The sequence below is a fragment of the Vipera berus genome (assembly GCF_964194415.1).
Source record: "Vipera berus genome assembly, chromosome: 5".
In the NCBI taxonomy this organism is placed as follows: Eukaryota; Metazoa; Chordata; class Lepidosauria; order Squamata; family Viperidae; genus Vipera; species Vipera berus.
This window is the reverse complement of record NC_138207.1, coordinates 43041460-43068459: the sequence shown is the minus strand read 5'-3', so window position 1 is coordinate 43068459 and position 27000 is coordinate 43041460. Positions and strand designations below refer to the sequence as shown.

Genomic DNA, 27000 nt, shown 5'->3' with positions numbered 1-27000 from the left:
AGGGTTGGGTGGAGGGAGGGGGGAGGGATTGTTAAAGATAAAATGTATTGTAAAACTTTTCAATTAAAAAATAAAAAGAAAAAAAGAAAAAAAATATTGATCTGTTTAGTTATGGAATTAACAATAGGCAGGTAGTTCTAGTTTAGTTACCACAACTGGGACTTGGTTATTAAGCAAAGTGGTCACTAAATGAAATCGTAACTGTGCTTATGATGTTACTTCAGCTTTTTTTTTTTTGCTTTACAGATGTGTGAAGGTTATAAATACAAAGATTGGTCTGAAAGTACTTTTTCATCATTGTAACTGTAAATAGTTACAAAATAAGATGGTCACTAAACAAGGACTATCAGTACATTCTGTCAACTAAAAATTAGCATATTTAAGAGAACAATTATATTGGTATAAATATGACATTAAAATATATAAAACAAAATCATACTTTGAACATAATGTTGAACTGTAGACAAATCAGATTATATCTCATGGTATTGAAAAATAGCATTGGAATTAGAAATTATTGAAAAATAGTGCCACCTAGACTATTATGAGAAAAATCCTTGGGTGCCTGGTAATGAACGAGGCATGCTCTGGAATGCCCAATGCAAAATCCCATCAAATGTATTCTGGAAGATCATAGAGAAAATAAAATAATCAGAATATGAATATAGAAAGAAGATAATTCATAGGAATAGATTATACAATAAAGGGAATTGTAAAACTATTTTTACACTTTTTAAAAATGGATTCACTGTTCCTGTACAAGGTAAAACTACATCCAATTCTGATCTGCCATTTTTTCCAGAAATTTGTAAATCATTTTGTGGTTGAATTTGTTAAAAGTGTTGCGATTAAAACTAGTGTACCAAATGCTGAATATTACCAAGAAGGATTTGATTTTTGCTGAAGCCTGAAGATGCATTATAAATTCTAGATTAGATATTTTACAGAGCCAAACAAATAAACCTACATAATTATTTACTTGATTTACCTCCCCTAAGAGTGAATCCAGATCATCTTTGTTCAATGCAGGTTCAGTTCCAACAGAATCTTCTACCACCTAGGATTCAAAATATTTCCTTACTATGTAACCTTATACATGTCTTTTTAGAAGTAAGTTCCATGTGTTCAATAGAATTTGTTCTCATGCTAAATACAGGTATTCCTTGACTTAAAACAATTTGTTTAGTGGCCAAAGTTATGACATGCTGAAAAAAGTAACTTATGAGCATTTACAATATTTACAACCATTGCAGTATCCCTATGGTCATGTGATTGCCATTTGCAACCATCCCAGGTGGCTCCAACAAGTAAAGTCAATAGGGAAGCCAGTAGGTTGCAAATCAGGATCATATGATGCTTACTTAACAACCACAGTGATTTGTTAATGACTTTGGCAAAAATGGTTGTAAAATCAGGTATAGTCACATGATGTCTCACTTAATGACCATATCATTAACTACAGATTTTCTGCTCCCAGTTGGGTCATATGTTGAAGACCACCTGTATGGACTGGAGTATAGTACTTAAGTTTTTATATAGATTAGGTTCATGTGTTTAACAATAGCCAGTATTCTAAGGCAGTGGTCCCAAAACATTTTGGCTATGTGGACCAGCAGTGGCAGCGGCAGTGGCAGAGGCAGCAGAAACAGCAGTGGGGGTGTGTGAGGGGATGGTTTCGTGTACACACCCACTACTGGCACAAATGGAGCTTCAAGCACTTGCCTGCTAATTGCACAGACTGATTCTCAATGGGCCACAGACTGGTACCAGTCTGTGGACCAGGAGTTGTGGACTCCTGCTCTAAGGGATTATCTAACACAGCTGGAGAGTATGAAGTTAGAGAAAGCTGGTGTAAATTTTGTGCATAATAGCTATGGTAAAAGGAAAACACCAACCTTATCCATGAGAATTTAAAAAGTTAAATGTGAATGAATTAGTCTATCGTACTCCTTTGGTGGGTCCTGCATTTGTCTGCTGATACCTCTCCCTGCCTCTACACAGAAAAGGGTCAGTACAATAATCAACAGAAGGAAAGTCTTCACTGTGTTCAGTCTAGTTTGAGGAACATGGATATAAGTTTTTTAGTACACTGAGGTTGTTGAGCTTTGGAAATGAAAATGATTCTATAAGCTTGAGGCAGAAGCCATTTGGAACACTTTTCAAAAGAATAAGCTGCAGGAATGGATTAACATATAACCAGCTTGTATCCTTTGTGTCATAGTTAAACATATGGAGACCACTATACCTGTCTTTTTCTTCAAGTTTCTAGTCAAAATTCTCTTCTTGAATGAATCCTTTGATTTAACACCTTCATTTTTATTTATAAACTTGACAACTGTTCACCTGTTGGGTCATCCTTTCAGATGTATTTGTGAGCGCAGAGGGACTGGCAGAGATTCTGCGGGTGCAGTAAACTTACCTGAGCAACTTGAAACATTCCCTGCAAGATTCCCTATTGACTTTCTCCCCTGCAAATTTTTCTGGAAGGATGTGGTCTCCATTGTCTCTCTCCCTGAAAGTTTCCTAGCCTTCCCCATTGAGTTGTGGCCATGTGTCAGGGAAGTTGTAAATTAGGATCACATAACCCTAGCAGCATGGCGGCAGCAATGAACAATTGCTGTGTTGAAGCAGCAGGAACTTTCTAAAATTTCATTCCATCAGAAGTAATGGGTGCCAGCATTCAGTAACTTGGCCCATTTGCAGTACCTTAGTTGAAAAAGTTTTGCCCTGCGATGCACTGCTTCACAATTAAAGCTTACGAACCCAAAATTTTACTAGTATATAGATACAATCAACTTTGCCAATGGAACTATAGTTATTTGCAGATTTCTTCCTATCTTATCTCTATGTTCTGATATTTGTTGTTGATTTAAGATTGTAGCAGTAATATTGGTTTATTTTTATCTAAGAAACAGGAATGTGTTCTGCATACTGCTAGCAAAATTAATAAAGAAAATCTACCAAGTTTAGCAACTGGAGCTCGGGGAAGTTATGCCTATTCAGAAATTTTTAGATTGTAACTCCCATTAATCTCAGATAACAAGGTGTAAGCCAATGATGGGAATTGCATATCACATCTGAAGCATAAAAAGTTATGAAAGTCATTTCTGCATAAACCAGAGCTTCTTTAATCCACTGGGTACAATAAGGCTGAAAAAAATATGAAATATCTGACCTTTATTGCTCGTAGTGTTTGAGCATTGGAATGTGAATCTCCTTCCAAGTTGATAACTGTAGAGTTGTCCAAACAGGACTTACATATCAGGATTCCACTAGAACACAATGCAAAAACAATCTTAAGCATTCCCTCAACTTATAGGACTTGACTTGAGATTCCATGGTTATTAAACTGGATAGAGCTGTGTTACACTACAAGTAGATTCTGAAATGATTTAATGTTTTTTCCTCACATAAACCTTTTATTTAATCAAGCAGCAGCATAAACATTTGGACTAGACTAAGCCTTCCATCTTATCTTGTTTCTGATATGCAGGAAGATTTAGAGTGATGGTGATATGGTGGATCATTCAGTTATGTGAATTTGCACCCGTTCAGAACTTTCTGTAAAAGGTGATGTGTGATCAAAATTTTGCCTTGACTAAAACTTTAGAATACCTGTCTTATAGAAAATTAAGAACAAATACGCTTCTAGGGGGGACATTAGACACATTAATTTAGTGCACCTGACATCAATATTTGCCAGGTCTCCATTCTCCTCCTGCTCACTTTCCATGGTAATAGCTGGGGCCTTTTTCCACAAGAACTATGCACTAAGCCAGATGCTTAAGGCTTGACAAGTATATGAGATAAATGAAGTTTTATTCTTGGGCATAATTAATACCTGATTTCATCTGTGTGGGCAGGAAAATGGCAGCGCCAGTGGAAAGCCCTGAAACATTTACTGCAGTAGATCACATCACCTCCTTTCCAGCATATACCACATTTGTCACTGATGGTTAGTTTCTGAAAAAATACAATTTCAAATCATTTTATAGCAAAAAGTGATCCTTTTTTTACCTTCTTGGGAATAATTTTGTACTTTATATACCATATTTTCCATCCAGTGTTTAGCTGCTCTATACTAATTGCTTGGAGCTCCACTTACTTACAGAGCCATCCTTACCCTTATAACATACAGACAATTCTTAATAAAATTATGAAACTTAAAAAACTTTTTAAAATAAAGATTTAAACTTTGAAAACCTCAGCTAAAGTAGTTGAAACTGCCTGGTCCACTCACATCTTCATAATACTTGCAATATTGGTGGACTTTTTAATGAAGAGGTTATATTTTACACTGATCTTGCATTGTAAAACAGTAGCAAATGATACTTACTAGAGTCCTCTGGGAAGGAAGAGAGAAATTTTTGGACAGAGGGAAAGGGATATGTTGTTATTTCTTATTTGTGAGAAGCAAGACATGTTAGCCTGATCCATCAGGACTATTCTAAGTTCTTAATCATCATATAAAAGTTATTTTATATATTCATAAATGAAACTATATATATTTATATGGTTAGGGGCCGTGGTGGTGCAATGGTTAGATTGCAGTATTGCAGCCTAGTTCTGCCCACTGCCAGGAGTTTGATCCTGACCAACTCAAGGTTGACTCACCCTTCCATTCTTCCGAGGTCAGTAAAATGAGGACCCAGATTGTTGGGGGCAATATGCTGTCTCTATAAACCACATAGAGACTGTAAAACACTGTGATGTGGTATATAAGTCTAAGCGCTATTACTATTGTTATTGCAATTTTGGATCCAGGATAATGAAAAAAAGCAGAGTATAATTTCATTGCAACAATTGAATATTAAATACTAGAAACACTTTAATAACTATTTGACTGTTTATTACATTTATAATCTATCTTTTGTAACAGGAGCTCCAGGAAGCATTATGCGAAACTTCCTATTTTCCCCCACAACTCTTTCAGATAAATGATATTGAGAGACAGTGGCTGGCCCAGAATCATCTACTGAGCTTCCATGCTGTGCGTGGACTAGAACCTAGGGCTCCCCATTCATAACCCAATAACTTAACCAGTATTCTACACTAGATCTGCTTGATTGAACCTAGTTTATATAGGGTAGGGAAGAGAACAATTTAGAACCTAAAAACAAGCAGAAACAAAACCCTGGGATAAGGCTACCTCAAGTTTTCAAAATGCTAGAATTACTAGATTATGCTAAGTGAATATCGAATCATAACTCCCCTAATATATCTGCTGTACCTATTTACCTGATCCCAGTATTATAAGAGTGGTACCCTACAGTCCTTTCAAAAATAACAAAGAACCATCACATTAACTTATTTTAGTGGTTTCAGTTCATTCTTGATTCCTAGCAATTGCCTGGACTAGTTCCTGTATTTTCATTGGCAAGATTTTCAGAAGCATTTTGCCATTGCCTGCTTCCTAGGGCTGAGAGAGAGTGACTGGCCTAAGATCACCTGGCTAGCTTTGTGCCTAACTTGGCACTAGAACTTACAGTCTCTCCGTTTCTAGCCTGGAATCTTAATCATTATACCAAACTGGCTCTTGTATTCTATTTACTCCAATTTACTTATTATTGAGAAACATAATTCTAGGCATTTACTTAATTTAGTTTTAATTAAATTTAAACTGAAACAAGTTTCAGAGTTAGTTTTGGCTGTGCCCTATTCTTGTTCCTAGCCCATTCATCTCTTGAAGTGTGATCTTTAGTCTGCCAAGGACAAGAGCATTCCCCTGCTTTAAACTTTTACCTTACCACACAGCTCTTCTGATTAAAGCAGCCAAGCAAAAAAAAACATGGCAACAAATTGTTTTGCCCAATTGCATAAATTCATAAATAAATTCAAACATACTGTACATACATAAATACAGGATTTGAAATGACCTCACTCACTGAAATGTGAAAAATCCATGGAAAGACAAGCTACTGACCAGTTGTTTTTCTGTTCCAGCATTCTGTACTGTGGATGGAGCTGCCATGGACATAGATAGCAAAGATGGCAGGGGCTGCCTGAAGGAAGCACATAGAGGTTCTTTGATAAGAACTCTCCTGCCATCTTCAGTTGTTCTTTGGACATAAACAGCACCCTGAGGAGATAGGAAAATTCAATAACACTCCAGTTGTTATTCAGCTACAGCAGGAATTTTATATACCGGTATATAAAATTAATTTTCCAATTTTACATTTAAGTATTTAAAAAGCAACATGGTGACTGGGTTAATCAATAATTCAATAACAAAATCTTTAGTGCAAGTCTCAGGTTACAACATCAGATATTTCCTCTCTTTTTCCCTTAACATTTACTGTCTCGTATTCAAACTAGTACAGTTCTAATTATATTAACTCAGTAAAGACATCATAATTACATTTATCAATAAATTTTTAGCTTATACATATCTTAATTACATTCAATCTTCATAAATAATCCATATCCTGTCATTAATTTTTACATAATTTTTAACTTCTCATCAATAAATAAAAATAAATAAATAAATAATAAATATTCCAATTTAACTTTTGATATCCATAATTTTTAGACATTGGGTAACCAAGATTTCCCTTATCTCACTTCATAACAAACTATGATGTCCAAAATACACATTGTATCTATTTAAATATAATCTTGTTCTATTTCCTAAAAGTTATCTATTTCCCGCCATATTAAGCCATCTACTTAATAAAATACAATATCCCCTTTAATAAATCAAAACCATTATATATATTTCCTGAGTTAATCAATAAGTCAAACATATTCATGATAATTTATTTTCTTTTCCCTTTTAGATCTAATTTTTCAATATTAGACAAATCCAATCCCTGTTTTTAACTAGTTTCCAGCTAGTTTAAATTTAATAACCAAAATTCCCCTTATCTCAACATCTCCCTTTAATCCTCTAATTGACAATGTAAAATCCCCTCTAATGAATCAAAACCCCAATTTTTTCAACCTTATTCTAGCTTTCTTCCTTTGCCAACTAGGCTTCCATATCAGCACTTTTAAATCATCAAATAAATCTCCCTTCATTCTTATATATGTTAGTTGAATTAAAGGAGACCATTTGATTGCCAGTTTTCTGGAAGGACTAGCCCATTTGTATTCATTTAATTGTCACCCTGTTAATCCAGTCCCCCATGTTTGCTCTGATATATTTGTCTTCAGTTCAATCTGTTCTTCTTCTTTCTCAAATTTCTTCTGATTTGTATAGAAAGTCATTTCCATTTTCAGTGTTGTTACTTCCTTGTCTGGGTTTTCCATTAGCTGTACTTGTTGGTCAATTAAGTCATCTTCTTAGTATTTAATTGTTCCACTTCTTCTGTTGTCTTCTGCATTGTTGGTTCTTTGTTTGTAGTCAAAGTTTGGTTTTGTGCATCTAAGCTGGCATCTTGAGCTTTTATTTTAGATCTCATTTTATCACAAGCTGAAAGAATAGTTTAAAGTATTACTTTCAACATGGCAAGAATTTTTTCCTGGTCTTCGTCCATCTTTCACCTGTTTGTAAATAATCTTTCTAGTAAAAGTTGTTTGTTAAGCAATAGTCAGAAAATGTTTATATTCACAGTTCAAGAAGGCCAATTTTACTGCCCAGCTGTTCTCTTACAATTGAACCTCTCACAGATATTGCCAAGGTCTCAAAAGTCTTATCTATGTTCTGGGCTCTGAGCCAACTCTCTTTTTAGGAAATAACAAATTGCCATGCCAAGCTTCACCACTAGATGTCACTGATACCATTTAAGATTTTCTTTCTTTCTTTTTAAAAGAAAAGAAAAAAGTCCCAATTTTTTCTAATTCTTTTTCCAGTTTTATTTCTTTTTTGCAGATAGAAACAAAAGCCTCCAGTAAAGATAGGAAAATTTTTGGTCCCCAAATCTCAGAAACATATGAATCCAATTAGATTGAAATTGTTCTTTTAAAGCTTTGATTCCTCTGGGTAGTCAGACGCTGCCATTCTTTTCATCCTCGTTGCTTTCAAAGGGCTTGGTAGTAAATTTGACTTCGGCTGTCAGCAGCTTAGTGACGAGCTATATTACTATGGCTGGTCTTTTCCCTCTCTGTTTGAAGAGCTGCCCTGGATCAAGCGGAAGGGCTACCGCCATTCCACAATCAAGTGGGCGTCCTTTCCTTGCTTGTCACCCCTACAGGACAACTTTTGACCTTTTCCAGGGTCCCCCAGCGGGATAAAACTGGACGCTGGAGATGAGGCTTGCCTTCATACGTCCCTCAGGGATGCAATCACGAACTGGAAGCCTGCTACAGCAGGAAAATATTTGCAGGAAGAAGGCAACACAAACTGTACAAATTATTTCAGATATGTCATATGCTACCTCAAAATGTTCTTAAACTGAGAGAGGTTCTTTAATCACATTGTACACCAAATATTTCTGCATAGCTTTGAACAAAATTCATTCTCTGTTTTCATTTTCCAGAATGAAAACTGGAACTGTGATGCAGGAACAAATGGACAGTCCGTCATTGGAGAACACAGCAGATTGCAGAATTACTTAGATATGGCAGCCTTCTCCAAACTGATATGCCTCTGATACCTGGTGTAATAGCTCCTATCATCTCCAGCCAGAATGACCATCTGACATGGAAAGTCAAAAATCACAGTTATACCTGACTTTGAGAAAAGGACTCTCTTTTCTTTTCCTCTTCCGTGCTCCTGTCCTCTTTGGCCTTCCCAGATGAGCAGGAATCACACCTCCATGTTCCACTGATGAGTGTTCCAAGGTAAAAAGACAGATGTATAATGAAATATACAAAGGTAAGAAAGAAGGAAAAATAAATTAACAAGCTTCTTAAATTTTATCTATAATCTGTTTCTTTCATGCAAAGTACCGTAGTGTTTTCAAATAATACTGGCTGAAGATATTTTGCTATCTCACTTAATCCACATTTTTTGAGGCAGTTCCCAGTTAAATCGCATTCAGCACTGCTATAAGGATAGCATTCTCCTTATTTAACTTAGAGTCTCACAATGCACATGGAATTACTGTATATCTATTAATATCTGGCAGCTGCTGCTCTCTGTACACAATGGCTGCTTTCCATGCTGGTTATCAGATTCTGCCCAGGAGCAGAACTAGCCCTTCCTACTATACACATTGAGTTAGTGCTGCTCTTATACTTAAAATGACACAAAACAGTGCATAAAATTGCTGTTCTTGCTGTCTTACTCTTTTACAGAGGGGGCTGAGAAGTGGGATGGTTGATAAATATAAGGAAAATGGCAAAGAAATGCTCTATTTAATTGCCTTCATTATTTTCTGGAGTGAAATAAGTGAGGGTAGGACAAAAGTCCTAGAGGAGATCAACCCTGACTGCTTTTTAGAAGGCCAGATCCTGAAGTTGAAACTCAAATACTTTGGCCACCTAATGAGAAGGAAGGACTCACTGGAGAAGAGCCTAATGCTGGGAAAGATTGAGGGCAAGAGAAGAAAGGGATGACAGAGAATGAGGTGGCTGGATGGAGTCACTGAAGCAGTAGGTGTGAACTTAAATGGACTCCAGAAGATGGTAGAGGACAGGAAGGCCTGGAGGAACGTTGTCTATAGGGTTGCGATGGGTCGGACACGACTTCGCAACTAACAACAACAACAGGACAAAAGGGTCATTTGTTGAGGTGGGCAACTATAGACACAAAATAGTATATAAAGGCAGAAATACATTTTAGAATATTTTGTTCCAGCAGTATAGCACAAAAATGCTTCTTCTTTTTGCAACATAAAATAGTGGAACTCTGTTTTTTTTTCTCTGCCCATGGTGGATGTCCAAAGAAAAAATTATCTCAGAAACAGGGAGAAACAAGAAGAAAGGGAATGATGAGTGTGAAAGAAATCAATATGCTCATGGGAATGGCAAATACTGGGAGAAAATGGCTGCAGCAGAGGCTGGGAGATTGTGACCAGACTTCCCAACATTTCTTAAACACACCTCTGATCTCATATATAACAGGTCAGCTGATTTCATCTCCAACACAAGCATGACTAAATGAACAGATTGTACACTTCTTGAAGCCATGATATAATAGCACTGACTTAAGCAGAAAAATATTACTTTAGAACTGTTATGCTTATTATGTTCTCAAGCTGTTTCATTCAAGGCTTGGAGATAAGGTAAGGGCAGCATCATGAAGATAATGAGTGAATATTGACATTTTGACAACATAACTGAAGCGGATCCAATGTAATAATGGAAGAATATTCCCAGATGGAAAACAAATAAATAAATCTGCTGGGACATGAACCACTACTTCTAAAACTTTAAACAGTTTAATGATATTATCTTTGTACCTGATGCTTTACCACTTGACAGCTGATCAATAGCCTATCATTCTTTGTGTCTAATAGTATTTTTTCCTTACTCTTGGTTTACGAATGGTTCTGTCATTCAGTAATCCTGTTTGTAAAGAGTTCAACCTCTTTACAAACTTTATTTATTTGCTTTACTTTATTAGATCTCTCACAGTATTATTGTTCAGCAGTCCTATCTTAACTGTACATTTTCTTGCAATATTTCTGATTTTTAAAAAATTATTTCATTTTCTTATCTATGGAGATTCACAATCATTCAGGTCATGGTTTTCCCAAAGGTGCTTTTTCCAAAAGGCAACTGGACTTTCTTGGGGTTTTTTCTTTGAAAACATTTTGCTTCTCATCTTGATGAGAAGTGAAATGTTTTCAAAGAAAAAAACCCCAAGAAAGTCCAGTTGCCTTTTGGAAAAAGCACGTTTGGAACATCTCATTTTCTTTTTCTCACTATTTTCTTCTGTTTGTTGATAGTCTTGATTGACATATCTTCCTAAGTCAGGTACATAGGCATTATTTAAATATACATTAAATATGTAACACAACCAGTTCATTACACCTCATCCATATTTTAACATTCCTTCAGTTAAAGCACATGATGAATGCCTGCAAATCTGCACAATAAAGATCAGAGTAGTTAAAGCAAAACCTTTACCAGTGGCAATGTATAGCTGAAAAACTGGACACTGAAAAAGGACAACTGAAATAAAACAGATATCTTCAAATTATACATTTGAAATGTGGTCTGCAAAAAACAACCCACAGTAAATTGTTCCTGGAAAAATAAAGAAGGGCTACTATAGTGAAGTTATGTAAACAGACACTCATATACTTGGGCTTTCTGATTCTGATTTGTGATGCCAGTAGACTAGAATACCTGGTAAGGTTAAGCAAAGTGAAAGAAAGGAAGATAATGGATAAGGTGGTTAGATGAGATCAAGACTGTGAGGACAGACTGAAATGGAGAATATTTTTACAGATCTCAGAAATTGGGTCTGACTTGAATATACCTTAGATATATACAATGTACATAGCTATATCCAATAATGTCTGTCTGTCTGTCTGTCTGTCTGTCTGTCTGTCTGTCTGTCTGTCTGTCTGTCTGTCTATCTATCTATCTATCTATCTATCTATCTATCTATCTATCTATCTATCTATGTTTTTCACAATTATTCTTCATTTTTTACTTCGAGGTGTTGATTACTGTAATTTTTAATTATAACCCAGGTGTTTGTCGTATTTTTAATAATAAAAACAAAAAGCCCTTCTATAGCCTGCATCCTAGCCTGCACCCTAAAATTAATGACAAAACTAAGTGAGAACTTGCTACATAAGATTACAAAACTTATTTATTTATTTATTATTATTTTATTTTTGTATTTAATTGTAAAAGCTACAAAGAACAGTAATCACTCAAGGAAGCAAATAGCTGTAAATCTGTAGGCCTAGGCTATATTCAATTTAGACGGATAAAAGTTGTTTTTACCTTGGAATTTCTGTCAGTGGTGGTAAAAGACAACCAAGATGAAAGGCCTTAGGGCATCCATCACAACAGATCAGCTCTCCACCATCCCTACAGATGGCACATTCATCGTCGTTCTTCTGGCCAGCAAATTGTGGAATAATTAAAATGAAAAGAATATTACAATTTTAACCAATTTCTTCGCAATTTCTTTCAAGGCTGCTTTTGCCAATCTCATTAAATCATTAAATGCCCTAATGTTAAAATTATCATTTCTCAGTTTACTTTGACCAGTAGCCCATTTTTAAACAAACAGACCTTCTTCAAGATCCATGAAGACTTATTTAATAATAGGCTTACAGTCTTCCAGAAGATCAGTATACCAATGTATATAAACACCTGTATAATGCCTGAATGATGCTTTGCAAAGTCTGAGTCAGATATTGCAGAAATCAGGTATTCAGTTTCTTTTGTAACTCAAGCCAAAGCAACCATGGAGGGCAGTGAATATTGACCAAATGGCAAGTCCATTCTCAACAAGCCAACAGAAGCTCACTAGATGCAAGTTCTTGACAGCAGCAGCATCAAAATCATGAATAAATGTCCTAATCTCATTCACACTAAGACTTGTGGGAGAAGATGGAGAATACTGTTTTAAAACTGGAACACTAAGGACAAATTTAGGCTCCCTCCACCCTAGACTGGGAGTGAGATAAAAACTGCTGTGTGAAGACCCACCCTGTAAAAACAGTGAGGTGTCTCCAAGTATAGCTAACAAGTCATACAGAGCCCCAAATATGTGCAAGCCTTGCTGATTATCTCTATACAGGGACAAGTTTAAACCTGAAAACAATTTGGGTGAGAAGGAAGGTAATTATTAACACCTTTTATGAAAGCAGGTTAAAAATAATAATTTGTGCAGTTATTATAAACTGAAATACTTGGGGAATTCCATCTTGATAGAAATGGCACATCATCTAAGAAGGAAAAAAAATACATCATGGCTGAACCTACATCTTTGAATCTGACACCAGTTTAAATAGAGAAGGAAAACTGGGACTTCCCACCCTGATGATTCAGCAAGTTATATGTTGGGTATATACTGTACTAAAGATTAAGGTAAAGCTAATGAGTTAGCTAGACTATTAGCTATTAGTAACACACAGGATAACTCCCATCATGCCCCCACTTGTTCCTATCACAGGAAAGTTTATGAAAAATTTTCATTTATATTTGAATAACGTTGTATACATGTAGTCCTCAATGTACGACCATAATGGAGACCAGAATTTTGATTGTAAGTCATCAAGGTATAATCCAAGGCATCCACATGACCAGATGCAATTTTATGATCTTTTTTTTGCAGCAGTTACTAAGCAAATGACATGATTGTTAAGTGAATCAATGTACAGTATTCCTACGGCCATTTTTTGCCAGAAACCAGTCAAAAAGACCAGAAATCTGCAAAAATAATAATAATCATAAATCATAGTCATGTGACCATGGAATACTACAACCAGCTCTAAAGTTGAGCCAGTTGCCAAACCCCTGAAATGTGACCATGGGACTGCAAGAGGTTGTGTAGCTGTCAGAACTCCAGAACTGGGTCATAAGTCATAGTGGGGTTTTCATTGTAACTTCGAATGACTGCTAGGTGACTGGTTCTAAGTTGAGGACTACCTGTAAAGAAAGGATTAGTTAAAACAGCAGTTTTCCAACAAAAATATGTCTACAGGTTCTTTCTACAATCTCACCTCTATTATTTAGCTCAGCAAGATATAGAATATGATGTATTGACATATTAGATCGAACAATAATGCAAATTGTATGAGATTGTTTTCCACTTCAGTTTTAGGACTATTAGAGACTTTATAGTGTTTTTTTAAAAAAAAAAGTTAATCAAGGGGCTTGCATTGCAGTTTCATGGGATCACTGCCTTAAATCCTGAGAAATTGTGCTTTTAGTAATTTAGTCATTTTTATTTTAATAATAGTGATTGACAAGACTCAGTGAGGCAGCAAGGAATGAGTACATAGGCTGCACACATACAGGAGCCATTACTTGTTCCTTTGCTTTAAAATAATGCATCGAAATCCCATACAAACGTTCGCACAAATAGGCAAGGTAAACAATGCAGTATGAAGCACAAGTATCTGCCTCTTGTATGTGGAACCAGTATGCAAATGTTTTCTCTTGTTGCTGTTCACCTATTAATATTGAATAGTTATGTTCACACATTCTTGTTTGGTTCCTAGTTTTGCATCTTAATATAGATTGGCAGATGCATGCAACACTTGCTATTGATACTATATAAATAAGACTAATAGAGGCTCTTGGGGTTTCCTATTTATCTCCATGGATGAAGACTCATGTGGTCACCATAACCTTGCCATAGTGAGACTGACTCTAAACAGAGAAGCCAGCCCAGCATAAGTTGCTACCAAAGATCCAAAGAGAATAAGAATTGATTACAGTGGACTTCCGGTGGCTCCGCGGCGACGGAGACAGCCTTCCCGGGCTGCCCGCGGCTCAGCTGTTGTTTTTTTCGCCCGAAACAGCGCCGATCAGCTGTTCAGGCGAATTTGAAGCCCCCTCCTCGGGAGAAGAGGAGGGGGTGAGGCCCCAGGTAGGGGTAGAGTTCTCCGGGGCCGCCTGAGCTTGGAGCTTGGGCGGCTGAAGGATTGAACTCCCCCGAAGCCTGGGTTGCTCCCAGCTGGCTGGCGTCTCTGCTCCGGACTTCTTGGAGCAGAGCCAGGCGTCTGCGACCACCCCTGCCTGAAGAAAGGACTATGGATTAAAGGAGCAGGCAGAGCGGTGCAAGAGGAAAAGGTGAAGAGGATTATTTTATTATACTCTCGAGCTTGATGGACTTTTTAAACTTTTAGTGAAAGTGCGTCATAATTGAAAAGTAAAAGATGGCGGCTAAACCTCCCCCTAAAACTCTACGGAGTGGTGGATCTCCTCCGGTGCAACATTCATCATTACAGGCGTTGCATCCTCCTGATGTATTGACAGCGAAGGACTTACGAGATGCTTTGGATAAACTTTTGGAATCAATTAATCAATCAATGGCTGATAAATTTGCACAGATGGAGGAGAAATTGGAGAAACTGGAGGAGAGAATGGAAGAGAGGATGGAACAGAAGCTCAGTGTGATGAAGGTAGACATTTTGTCTTCAGTGCATAAAGTGGCGGAATGTGTGGAAGATTTAGATGAAAAACTGGATGATTTGACTCAAAAGAATGAAATATTAGAAGTTAAAGTACGGGAGAATGAAAGTTTAAGAGACAAAATGGAAAGGGAGTTAAGCCTTACTCAATATTACCAGATGCAGTTTGCTGTTAGAATCAGAGGTTTAAAAGAGAACATTAAGGAAGATTTAAAGCAGCTGGTCTCTGAGGCTTTTGAAGTGGTATTGAATCAGCCAGCATCTGAAATAAGAGCAGCTATGGATAAAGTGTTCCGTGTAAATTCATGGATTGCCAGACAGAGAAAGTTGCCTAGAGATGTGGTGGTTTACTTCACAAAAAGAGAAATCAGAGATGAAGTTATACAAGCTGCTTATGATGCTAAAGTTGTGATTGCTGATCAAGAAGTTCTGGTTTTAAAAGAGATCCCTCCAAAGATTCTGAGGAGAAGGAAGGATTTTACATTTCTTGTGCAAGAGCTCAAGCAACGAGATATAAGGTTCAGATGGGAGATTCCAGACGGGCTGATGGTGATGTATGAAGGCAAAAGGTACCGGTTGATTACTGTGAAGCAAGCGCGTGATTTCTACAATACTGTTTTAAAAGCAACCCCATTAACACTTCTGGAAGCTGCAAAGGGATTGGGAGAAGGAGAAGGAGAACATCAAGAGGATGAAACTGAGGAAAATGGTGCTGGAGGAGATCAAGCTACAACCTCTTTGGATGATCCTAGAGAGCAAAGGGTAACGCGTGCTGCTTTAAAAAGAGCAAAGAAAATAAAAGAACAAGATCAGCAAAAGTCTTCAGAATCTTCACAACGTACACATAGCCAAGCAGTGGGAGGAGCACGGCCTAAAGAAGATAGTCCTATCAAAGCAGTGCTTCAAGAGCTTTGGGAGGATATGTATGGCAACTAAATTTTTGACTTGGAACGTTAATGGACTAAATTCACCACAGAAGAGAAAGAAGGTTTTTCAATATTTAAAACAATTTAAGATAGATGTTATATGTTTGCAAGAAACGCATATTAGGGCTATGGACCAAAAGTTTTTATTGAACTTAAGACTGGGTACGCATTTTGCTGCTTCTGCAATGAATAAGAAAAATGGAGTGGTTGTTTATATTAAAAGTGCCATAACAGCGGATTTAATTGAAGCAGATAAGCATGGAAGATACGTACTGATAGACTTGTTGTTAGAAGGCAAAAAGACGCTTCTAGTTGGACTGTATGCCCCTAATCAACAACAACAACAGGCTGACTTTTTTAGTTTACTTCATACAAAGCTTACCCAGTTGGATTATAAATCTTTTATTTTTATGGGGGACTGGAATGGTGTTATGGATGTACAGATGGATAAGGCTGGAGCTTTTAAGCGCATTCCAAGTCATGCTAGACTGCCTAAATCCTTTTTTGAAATGAAGGATGACCTGGAATTGCGAGATATCTGGCGTGAGAGACACCTGCAGGAAAAGGATTATACTTTTTATTCTGATAGACATAAATCTTTTTCGAGGATTGATTTTATTTTGGTGACTAATGACTTTTTTTTGAGGACTAAAAAGGTGAAGATTTGTGCAAGAACTATTTCTGATCATAGTCCAGTGTGGTTAGAGATTGATAAGGAGAAAAGAGACAGGCGCTCGTGGCGCGTAAATGAGAATTTGTTTAGAAATCAGAGAAATGTGGAAGAATGTAAACAGCGGATGAAGGATTTTTTTGAAACTAATATGAACAAAGGTACTTCTATGGACATGGTGTGGGATGCTAGCAAGGCATACATGAGAGGGGTGTTGATATATATGAACAACAAACATAGACGTGCTGTGGAAGCTAGGAGGAAAGAATTGGAGAATGAAATAAAGGAAAAAGAAAAGGCTTTGATTTTGAATTCAGAGGATGTGAAGACTAAGGAGGCTATTAAATTGTTAAGAGGACAATTTGATAAATTAATAGCTGACCAAATGGCAACCAATCTGCGGTTTGCCAGGCATAACACTTTTTGTAACGCTAACAAACCAGGCAGATGGTTAGCTTATAGATTGAGGAAAAAACAAAGGGCTTCTAATATAGACAAGATTGAGCATAAAGGAAGGGTTGTGTTTCAACAGGATCTCATCAAGGACGCTTTTGTGGATTTTTATTCTAAATTATATGCTATGGAGAAAATTAATGAAAAGGACATTGATATATATTTGGAAAATGCTAGCATCCCGGTTCTTACGCAATTACAAAAAGAAGGGATTAATCAACTGATCACAGAAGAAGAAATTTTTATAGCAATTAAGGAATTGAAGGTGGATAAAGCACCAGGTACGGATGGCTTGACTGCGGCCTATTATAAAAATTTACAATTAGAAATGATAAAACCGTTAAAGGAACTGTTCCAGACAATCCAGAGGGGGGGAAAGGTGCCACCGTCTTGGAGAACAGCTTTTATCTCTTTGATTCCGAAGGAAGACCAAGATGTTACTCAAGTTAAAAATTATAGACCAATATCGCTTTTAAACACAGATTACAAAATATTTGCTAAGGTTTTGGCTAATAGACTGATGAGGGTTCTGCAACAGGTGATTCATGGGGATCAAACAGGGTTTATTAGTGGTAGGCAAATGAAAAATAATGTGAGGCATATAGTTGATGTGTTAGAGTTTTTGGAAAGGAACAACCAGATTGCTGCGGTGCTAATTTTTTTAGATGCTGAAAAAGCTTTTGATCAACTGAATTGGAAATTTTTGTTGAAAGTTTTAGATAAAATGGATTTTGGGGAAAAATTTTTACAACCGATCAGGGCATTATATCAAAAACAAACTGCCCGAATTATAGTTAATAATAGTTTGACAGAAACATGTAATATTGAGAAGGGCACAAGGCAAGGGTGTCCGTTATCGCCCTTGCTATTTGTGTTAACATTAGAGACATTATTGGTTAAAATTCGGAATTCGGAAAAAATTAAGGGGATTCAAATTGGAGATCAGGACTACAGATTGAGAGCATTCGCAGACGATCTGGTTGTTACAGTGACCCAGCCAGAGAACTCTGTTGTGGACCTGATGGAGATAATAACACAATATGGGAAGGTTTCTGGATTTAAGGTTAATGTACAAAAAACAAAAATTATGGCCAAAAACATGACAACACCGCAAAAGGCCCTTTTAGAAGGATTAACTGGATTTGAGATTGTTAAAAGGGTTAAATATTTGGGGGTGATTTTGTCGCCCTCTAATACAAAGTTATATAAAAATAATTATGAAAAATTATGGGGAAAAATTCAAAAAGAATTGGAGAGTTGGAAAAAATTGCAATTGTCTTTGTTGGGACGGGTTGCAGCAGTAAAAATGAATGTCCTGCCTAAATTTTTATTTTTATTTCAAATGATACCGATTCTTAAGAAAGATTCTAATCTGGAGGAATGGCAGCGAGGTATCAATAAATTTGTGTGGGCAGGGAAAAAACCACGAGTTAAACTTAAGATTATGCAGGATACTCGTGAGAGAGGTGGCCTTAAATTGCCTAATTTTAAATTATATTATGAAGCTGCTGCATTAGTAGGAATAAGTGACTGGATTAATTTGACGCAAGGGAGGTTATTAAATCTTGAGGGCCACGATTTGTTGTTTGGCTGGCATGCATATTTGTTGTATGATAAGAAGGTAGACAACGTGTTTAGGGTGCATATTTTAAGACAGGCATTGCTGAGAGTTTGGAAGAAGTACAGACATAAGTTAAGTTGCAAGATACCATTGTGGGCAATTCCAAAACACGCAATAGAAAATATACATGCTGGCTTCAAACATGATTTGACTACGTATAAGGAGATTCTCAGTTTGGAAAGAAATGTTTGGTGTTTGAAATCATATAGCCTCTTGCGAGAAGAGAAGGTTGTTCAAAATTGGTTTCAATATACTCAGTTACGGGCCAGGTGGAAAGAAGACCAGAAAAATGGATTTGCAATGACTGATGAAAATTTGATAAAGCAAATTAGGAATCAGGGACCAGCACATATCAAATGGATATATCTTGCATTGATAGAGATTGACTCAGAAACAGAGCTTGTTAAGGATTGTATGATAAAATGGGCCCAAAATATCCAGGAAGTCATCACAATGGACACGTGGGAAAAGATTTGGGTGAGGAACGTAAAATTTACACAAGCTCAAAATTTAAGAGAGAATTTTTACAAAATGTTTTATAGATGGCATTTAGATCCTAAAAAGCTTGCAAGTATGTATCCGAATTATCAGCCTAAATGTTGGAGGTGCGGTGATGAAGACGCAACATATTTTCACATATGGTGGACTTGTAAAAAGGTTAAGGCTTTTTGGATAAAAGTCTGGTGGAACATGCAGAAGATTTTTAAACAGAGGTTAAAGTTTTGTCCGCAATTTTTTTTGTTGGGAATAATTACAGATGCCACAGTTGTGGACACCAAGTTGATGTTGAATTTAACTACGGCGGCAAGACTTTTGATAGGCCAATATTGGAAGAAAGAGGAATTGCCGACCATAGAGGAGTGGACTTTAAAGGTTTCCGACCTGGCAGAGATGGCGAAGATTTCGGCCTATTTGAAAGATCATTCGCAAGAACGCTATATTATGGAATGGAGAAAATGGATTGATTTTATCCAGAACAAGTATAGGGTTAAGAAGTTTTATGTAGCATTTGAATAAGTCTTCTTTCGTTTTTTTTTCCTTTTCTTATCTTAGTTTCTTTTTATATATATTTAATATTATTATTATTTGTTTTATCCTATATAAGCTAGAGAGTGATGGATTTTAGAGTTTATAGTTGTTAGTATATGATTGTTTATGATTGCTTTTTATACATATACCTTGTATTTAGCTCTGGGAAGTCGGGGGGGGAGGGGGGGAGGGGGGGAGGTAGGGAGGGGGGAGGAGGGAGGGGGAAGGGGGGATTCTTAAAGGAAAATTGTATTTTAAAACTTTTCAATAAAAAAAAAAAAGAATTGATTACAGTATATAATTATACATATTCAGAAACCTGGGGTTCTTTGTTATTCATGCTGGGCTTCATTTCATAAGCTTTATTTTCTCCAAGTTCTTCTGATGTGTTTGATGTATAAAATTCATCCCCAACTTTAACAAATTTCTTAGCATTGCCTACAAAAAGACATATTTGACATCTTTAAAACTGTGTCTTTCCTAGGAGACAGTTTAACCTTAGCTGTAGCTGGAATATTAAACCAAATTAACCAAACCAAATTTCAAACAATGTAAGGTAACTTATAGTCATCTTTTATGCATGTGCCCAGCAGTGTAAAATGAGGAAGGTTTGGTATAGATTTTACAACAAAGCAAGGAAAAAGATTAACAAAATATGGAGAATATCATAGTGGCGATGTTTCAGTGGGATTAAAGTAGAATGAATCACTTTGAAAGAGCTGAGTTAGATTCGTGACTATTCAGTAGATTCACCACCTTTATACCTCAGATCCCCATCTGCAAAAATGAGATCTACTTAAATAGCATTTTAAAATACTGTTACAACAAATGATCAAGTTTATACAAATTCTTCATCTTGACATTGAAATTGTTTATTATTTCTGTTTGAAGATTTTTTTTTCTGTCAACATACTGATCAACAGAGACAATTAACAAACCAAAAAGGGAACAAAAAGACCAAACCACCTCCCCACCAGCAATCAACATCCAGGTGAGCATAGATTAACACCAAGATTAACATTGGATCAAAAATCAAGAAGTGATAATACCTCAGTCAAGAAATGGCCAAACAAGCTAATTGTAAACAACCCAACCAAAGAAACTCCAAGACCGCTCCCACCAACCCCAACAAAGCAAACCACTAGATACAATGATGGCGAACCTTTTAGAGACCGAGTGCCCAAACTGCAACCCAAAACCCACTTATGTATTGTTGGGTGCCAGATGGGTGTGGCCCATTGGGTTGGTGTGGCCATTTGGTTGGCGTGGCCCATTGGGTGGGTGTGGCTACCATGGTAACGGCAGACTGGGTGGGATTAAAATGTTCAATCAATTAATCCCAACTTTGCGAAATCTTTTTTTTTCTCGCAAGAAGTTGAAATTGATTGATTGATTGAACCTTTTTTTTCACACAGGGGTGGAGGCCTAAAGCAAAAAGGTTTTATAAAAGCCAGCTCAAGGCCTAGGACTGGGATGACTGTGTGCGTGCCCACAGAGAGGCCTCTGTATGCCACCTGTGGCACACATCCCATAGGTTCGCCTCCATGGACTTAGGGTTATCGATCTTTCCTGGGAAAATCCATGGGAAAATCCCATAGCAGGAAAATTCCACTTAGGGTTAGGGTTAAGTCACCATGAACTCACAGAGCAAAATGAACATCGCCAACAAACTCGGAGTGCTTGGGTATGGTTAGGAGGGCACTTACTTTTCTAAGCTGCCGTATCTATATATCCTGGTAAAATACATGGGAAAATCTCATTGGTGGAAAATTCCACTTAGGGTTAGGTCACCATGAACTTATATAGCAAAATGGACATTGCCAACAAACCCGGAGTGCTTGGGTAGGGTTAGGAGGGTATTTACTTTTCTAGGCTGCCCTGTGTATGTTTCCTGGTACAATACATGGGAAAAATCTCATTAGCGGAAAATTCCACTTAGGGTTAGGGTTAAGTCACCATGAACTCACAGAGCAAAATGGACATTTCCAACAAACTCGGAGTGCTTGGGTATGGTTAGGAGGGCACTTACTTTTCTAGGCTGCCCTATCTATATATCCTGGTAAAATATATGGGAAAATCTCATTGGTGGAAAATTCCACAGGGTTAGATCACCATGAACTCATAGAACAAAATGGACATCGCCAACAAACCCGGAGTGCTTGGGTATGGTTAGGAGGGTACTTACTTTTATAGGCTACCCTATGTATGTTTTCTGGTACAATACATGGGAAAATCCCATTGGTGGAAAATTCCACTTAGGGTTAGGGTTAGGTCACCACAAACTTGTAGAGCAAAATTGACATTGCCAACAAACTCGCAGTGCTTGGGTATGGTTAGGAGGGTACTTACTTCTATAGGCTGCCCTATGTATGTTTCCTGGTATAATACATGGGAAAATCTCATTAGCGGAAAATTCCACTTAGGGTTAGGGTTAAGTCATCATGAACTCATAGAGCAAAATGGACATCGCCAACAAACCCACAGTGCTTGGGTATGGTTAGGAGAGCACTTACTTTTCTAGGCTGCCCTATGTATGTTTCCTGGTAAAATACATGGGGAAATCCCATTGGAGGAAAATTCCACTTGGGGTTGGGGTTAGGGTTAGGTCACCATGAACTCACAGAGCAAAATGGACATCGCTAACAAACTCGGAGTGCTTGGGTATGGTTAGGAGGGCATGTACTTTTCTAGTCTGCCCTATGTTTCCTGATAAAATACATGGGGAAATCCCATTGGAGGAAAATTCCACTTAGGCTTAGTGTTAGGTCACCATGAACTTATAGAGCAAAATGGACATCGCCAACAAATTCAGAGTGCTTGGGTATGGTTAAGAGGGTACTTACTTTTCTAGGCTGCCCTATGTATGTTTCTTGGTACAATACATGGGAAAATCCCATACGAGGAAAATTCCACTTAGGGTTAGGTCACCGTGAACTCACAGAGCAAAATGGACATCGCCAACAAACTCGCAGTGCTTGGGTATGGTTAGGAGGGCACTTACTTTTCTAGGCTGCCCTTCCTGGTAAATACATGGGGAAACCCCATTGGAGGAAAATTCCACTTAGGGTTACATCACCATGAACTCAGAGAGCAAAATGGACATAGCCATTTATTTTTTTTGCACAGGGTGGTGGAGGCCTAAAGCAAAAAGAGTTTATAAAACCCAGCTGAAGGCCTAGGATCGGGGCAATGGCGCGTGTGCCAACAGAGGGTGGTCTTCGTTCCACCTGTGGCACGCGTGCCATAGGGTCTCCACCGCGGCACTAGAATATAAATTAAGAGCAAACCCCACTCCGTACTAGCACTGATGATGTTACCTAGTTTGGGTAATGAAAAGTCTGCAAGAAAACAACCAAGCTCAGAGAGCACCAAGGAACCCTAATTTCAACACTGAGCTACAAATATTCTCCTTATCAGTTTCTTCCGTCAATCGTGTTTGATTCTTGGACACTGTCTGAAAAAGTCCCTTCAATTTTTTTGGCAAGATTTTTCAACAGTGGTTTGCCATTGCCTCCCTCTGAGTGCAAAGCCAAGGTTACCCAGCTGGCTTTGTGCCTAAGATGGGACTAGAAGCACTTTCCAGTTTTTAGCTTGATGCCTTAGCCATTACACTAAACTGGCTCATTGAAGAGGATAGTTAGCAATTAGAAGGTTCTTTAGATTGGGTAGGAGAATTGTGGAGAGATGGCTACAGATAATATGGAACTAATGATCTGATTGTTTTATTTGAATCTTATAATTAATCAGTTTTCTTAGATGCAAAGAGCAGACTTAAATGAAATCACCAAAAGGCAGTTTAGATCAACTGCTACAATGATTAGCCAATTCAGCAAAAGTTACTGAATAGCCTTTCATGTCATTTCCCCTCCCTACCTAATGTAATATATAGGCCCCCGGCTAAACAAATAATTTGTATGTTGAACAATACCTTAGCCATTCAGAATTCTAAATAATGACTTGGGATCATATCTGAATGAGCAGTATATCAAGGCATAGTATAAAGATAATGCTGGATAGATTATTCAGAGACTAGCAAGACTTCAAAATTAAATCTAAAACTTGACCAAGTCATGAGACATTTCAATATATAACATTGACAAGACTCCAAACAAGGACATCAAATTATTGTGAAATTGTTTGTTCCTTTCTGAGATCTCAGGGAGACATTTCAAAATCTAATGAGATCTGATAATGAAACAAGATTGTTCATGGTTTTAAATTTTATTTTGATGGGCAGATCATTTCACAGAAGTAGCCAAACAGTTTGGATTAGGGTATTCAACAAGCATAGCAAAGTGATAAACTTACCACTTGGAAGAGGGTAATGTTGTACCTCAGCATTTTCTGATTTCTTCATAGTTTTTGCTTTAGGAAAGGACCCTGTTGATTTATAAGACAGTTTGCAATACTGAAAACAGAAATTATCTTTTTTTTTTTGCAAAATGCACAATACAGGTAATTCTCAACTTACGACCACAGCCCAACATTTCTGTTGTTAAGTGAGTTTTGCTCCATTTTATGACCTTTTTCACCACAATTGTTAAGTGAATCACTGCAGTTGTTAAGTGAACCATGGGGTCATTAAGCAAATAGGGCTTGCCTCATTGACTTTGCCTGTCAGAAGCCAGCTGGGAAAGTTACAATTGGTGATCACATGACCCTAGGACAATGCAACTGTCATAAATACATGCCTGTTGGCGAGTACCTGAATTTTGATCACATGACTGCGAGGATACTGCAACAGTCTTAAGTGTGAAAACAGCCATAAGTCACTTTTTCCGATGCAGTTGCAACTTTGGTCACTAAACAAATGGTTGTAAGTCGTGGACTACCTGTAACAATAAATCTTACTATATATTATTTATTAGAAACTACACTTTTCTCAGAAGCTTGAGAACCATTAGTATAGAAAACAAATTGAAAGTAAATGTTTAAGTCCAACTGCATGTTGCCTTTATTTTTATAAAAAGAGAAAAATGCATAAGCTACAGTAAAATCATAGCACATAATTCTATACCAAGGTGTGGATCAGTTTTCCCTGGAGGCTGAGTTAATTGCAAAGAGTCTTTTTCTTCTGTCATCTTTCTCTTTCCTTGGGATTTGTGCTGAGTCACAATCTTTGGATTATTAATGGCAAGTTTCTTTGTTCTGCGATGCCTGCTGAAATCCATATCTGAAAACAAGGAAATTACTGAGACTGACTGAGATTCTTGCGTACAGTTATGGAAATTTGTCTCTGACCATAGAAGGTAATTTCTTCCTTAGCAGAGAAAGATAATATCACAGGATAGATTTTCTAAATGTGCTACCATTGTTAACTCACATTTTCATCATTGTATCAAGTGGCTGGCTTTAAATTAAACTTGAATTTTAGCTTATACTAAAATCACTTTGATATGCTAGACATGCCCCAAATACACTAACATTAGTATGAGCCACATTCAGTCAATTAGATACAACTTGGATTACTCCCATAATTTCCAGTTTCTATACTACCTATCATTCACAGCTTCTCACTGTCTCCTATAAATTTAATTTTAAGGCCATGATGACAATATCTTATACCTTTAGGAAAGCTGCTCCAAATGGACTGAAGCTTGGAATACCTCTCCAGGTTGTATTCTTTGAAAAGGACTCTCCAGAAATCTTCTATGGAAGATAAATCCTGATTTAGCAACCACGTCAACATGGTGTAAAAAGCCCTGTGGCAACCTTCAGTTTCCTTTAGGTGGAGAGTGTCCTTCAAGACAAAAAGAAATGCAAAATTGACATAATTCTCAAATAGATTTTATTTCTTTAAAATGCTTAACATATATATTATTTGGTATAGTCCATCTTCTTGAGTAGTAGCTAATTAAGGATGGTAATAGCCTCAACATTTTGAATATTCTATTTTAAAAACAAGGAATGAGGAAAAATAATTTTAATGCTATTTATGTAATTTGCACATCACAAACTAAGACAGAAAATTATATTTTGATATTTGGTATTTCTGAATTTTGCAGTATAATTTAAATCTGACGAACAGTATATTTTTTAGGATGACTTCAACCTTAATATACAGTACTGTATATTAGATGTTTTTTTACATCAATGGTATTTAGATGTACAAAAAGTCCCCCAGAGTCGCTTCGAAACAAGATGGGCAGCAAATAAATTAAATAAATAAAAAGAGATTTAGTGCGCAGAAAATTTCATGCAAAAGGAATGTATATTGGGGAGAACATCCAATAATATGTAATAAATAAAACACAGTATAATACACAATGAATACAGTATTGAATATGAGCTTTTTGGAATTATAAGTAATCTTGAAAGTGCTTTAGAAATTGAAGCAAAAGGCAAATACTTGTAATGCTAAAAGCGTGGGAAAAAGTCAACAGTACCTTCAGATTACTCTCTCCCTAAACTAATGTTTTTAGACAGGCATTCCTTTGTAGCCATTTGCAGTTATTTCAAACTATATTAATAAACTTTGGTGTATAAACTGGGAAACAACACTTCCATTCATACCTTGATACTAAAAGTTAATAGCAGGATATATATACAGTTTCAGGCTCTGTTGATTTTTCACCATACCTGCTCAAATAAAAGTTTATACAAAGTAGTCTGAAAAACCATCACATTTCAATAATTTGCACAGAATGAAAGAGAAAATGCAGTAATGAAAAATAAAAATGCCAGAATTAAAAAGTGAGAGAGAGATCAGCAAAACTGTAGCTGAACATGAGTTATACATAATATTGTATAAATAAAACAACAGATATGCAAATTATCGCAACACATTAAATGAACGGCTTAAAAGAAACAGATATATTCCAGTATTATATACTGAAGAGCTATATAGTACCTGGATTTTTTTCTCCTCTCTCACCTTGAACATCTCTTCAGTGACAACTTCATGATCAGCAAGCCCATGAAGTAATGGGAAGACATCATCCACTGCCATTGAAATCTCTGTGCGGTAAATTTTCAGTAATTTTCTCAAATCTCCTTCTCCTAATGCTCTGTTGAAATGGGACATCCTGGAACAGAAAGATATGTACAGAACGAGCAAGCTAATCTTCCATTTTATTTTTGGATCAACTTTGCACGAACCAAATCTTATTAAAAATGCCTGAAGATCATTTAAACTCCAGTTCTAAAGTAAGATATTCTAGAGGATTATCAGTTATTTCATGAACATTGCTGCCAGCTTTGCTGGCTTTGGAACACAAGACTTGCAAACATGGTTTGCAAAAAGATTATCCTTCTGCCTATAATTTGTCTTTTCCAATGACTTCTTGGTTGTTGTTTTTCATTTTTTCAATATTTCTAAGTATTCAGCTTTAGCATGCTTAGCCAGGCTGTCCTAATAATCAAGAAGTACTG

The 27000-nt window shown here is 36.8% G+C and overlaps 1 protein-coding gene across 1 annotated transcript; it reads right to left on the bottom strand.

Moving 5' to 3' along the window:
• Positions 1-256: 256 nt before the first annotated feature.
• On the bottom strand, positions 257-26749 carry AIRE (autoimmune regulator). The gene is made up of 12 exons (XM_081328720.1): positions 26504-26749; positions 25195-25369; positions 24647-24802; positions 23938-24009; positions 19949-20067; positions 11785-11900; positions 8608-8704; positions 5924-6079; positions 3842-3963; positions 3176-3272; positions 989-1057; positions 257-623 (listed from the first exon to the last, which is right to left on the bottom strand). Exons 1-12 carry the CDS (start codon positions 26651-26653, stop codon positions 543-545), a joined length of 1410 nt encoding a protein of 469 aa, XP_081184846.1. The 5' UTR covers positions 26654-26749; the 3' UTR covers positions 257-542.
• Positions 26750-27000: the final 251 nt, after the last annotated feature.

Coding starts and splice junctions, on each gene's coding strand:
- AIRE (XM_081328720.1), bottom strand. CDS start 26,653: ATGTCCCATTTCAACAGAGCATTAGGAGAAGGAGATTTGAGAAAATTA. Junction 6,080..8,607: donor AGTCCTTTTCTCAAAGTCAG/GTATAACTGTGA, acceptor CTATCTCCTCAG/GGTGCTGTTTATGTCCAAAG. Junction 624..988: donor TGGATTCACTCTTAGGGGAG/GTAAATCAAGTA, acceptor ATGATCTTCCAG/AATACATTTGATGGGATTTT.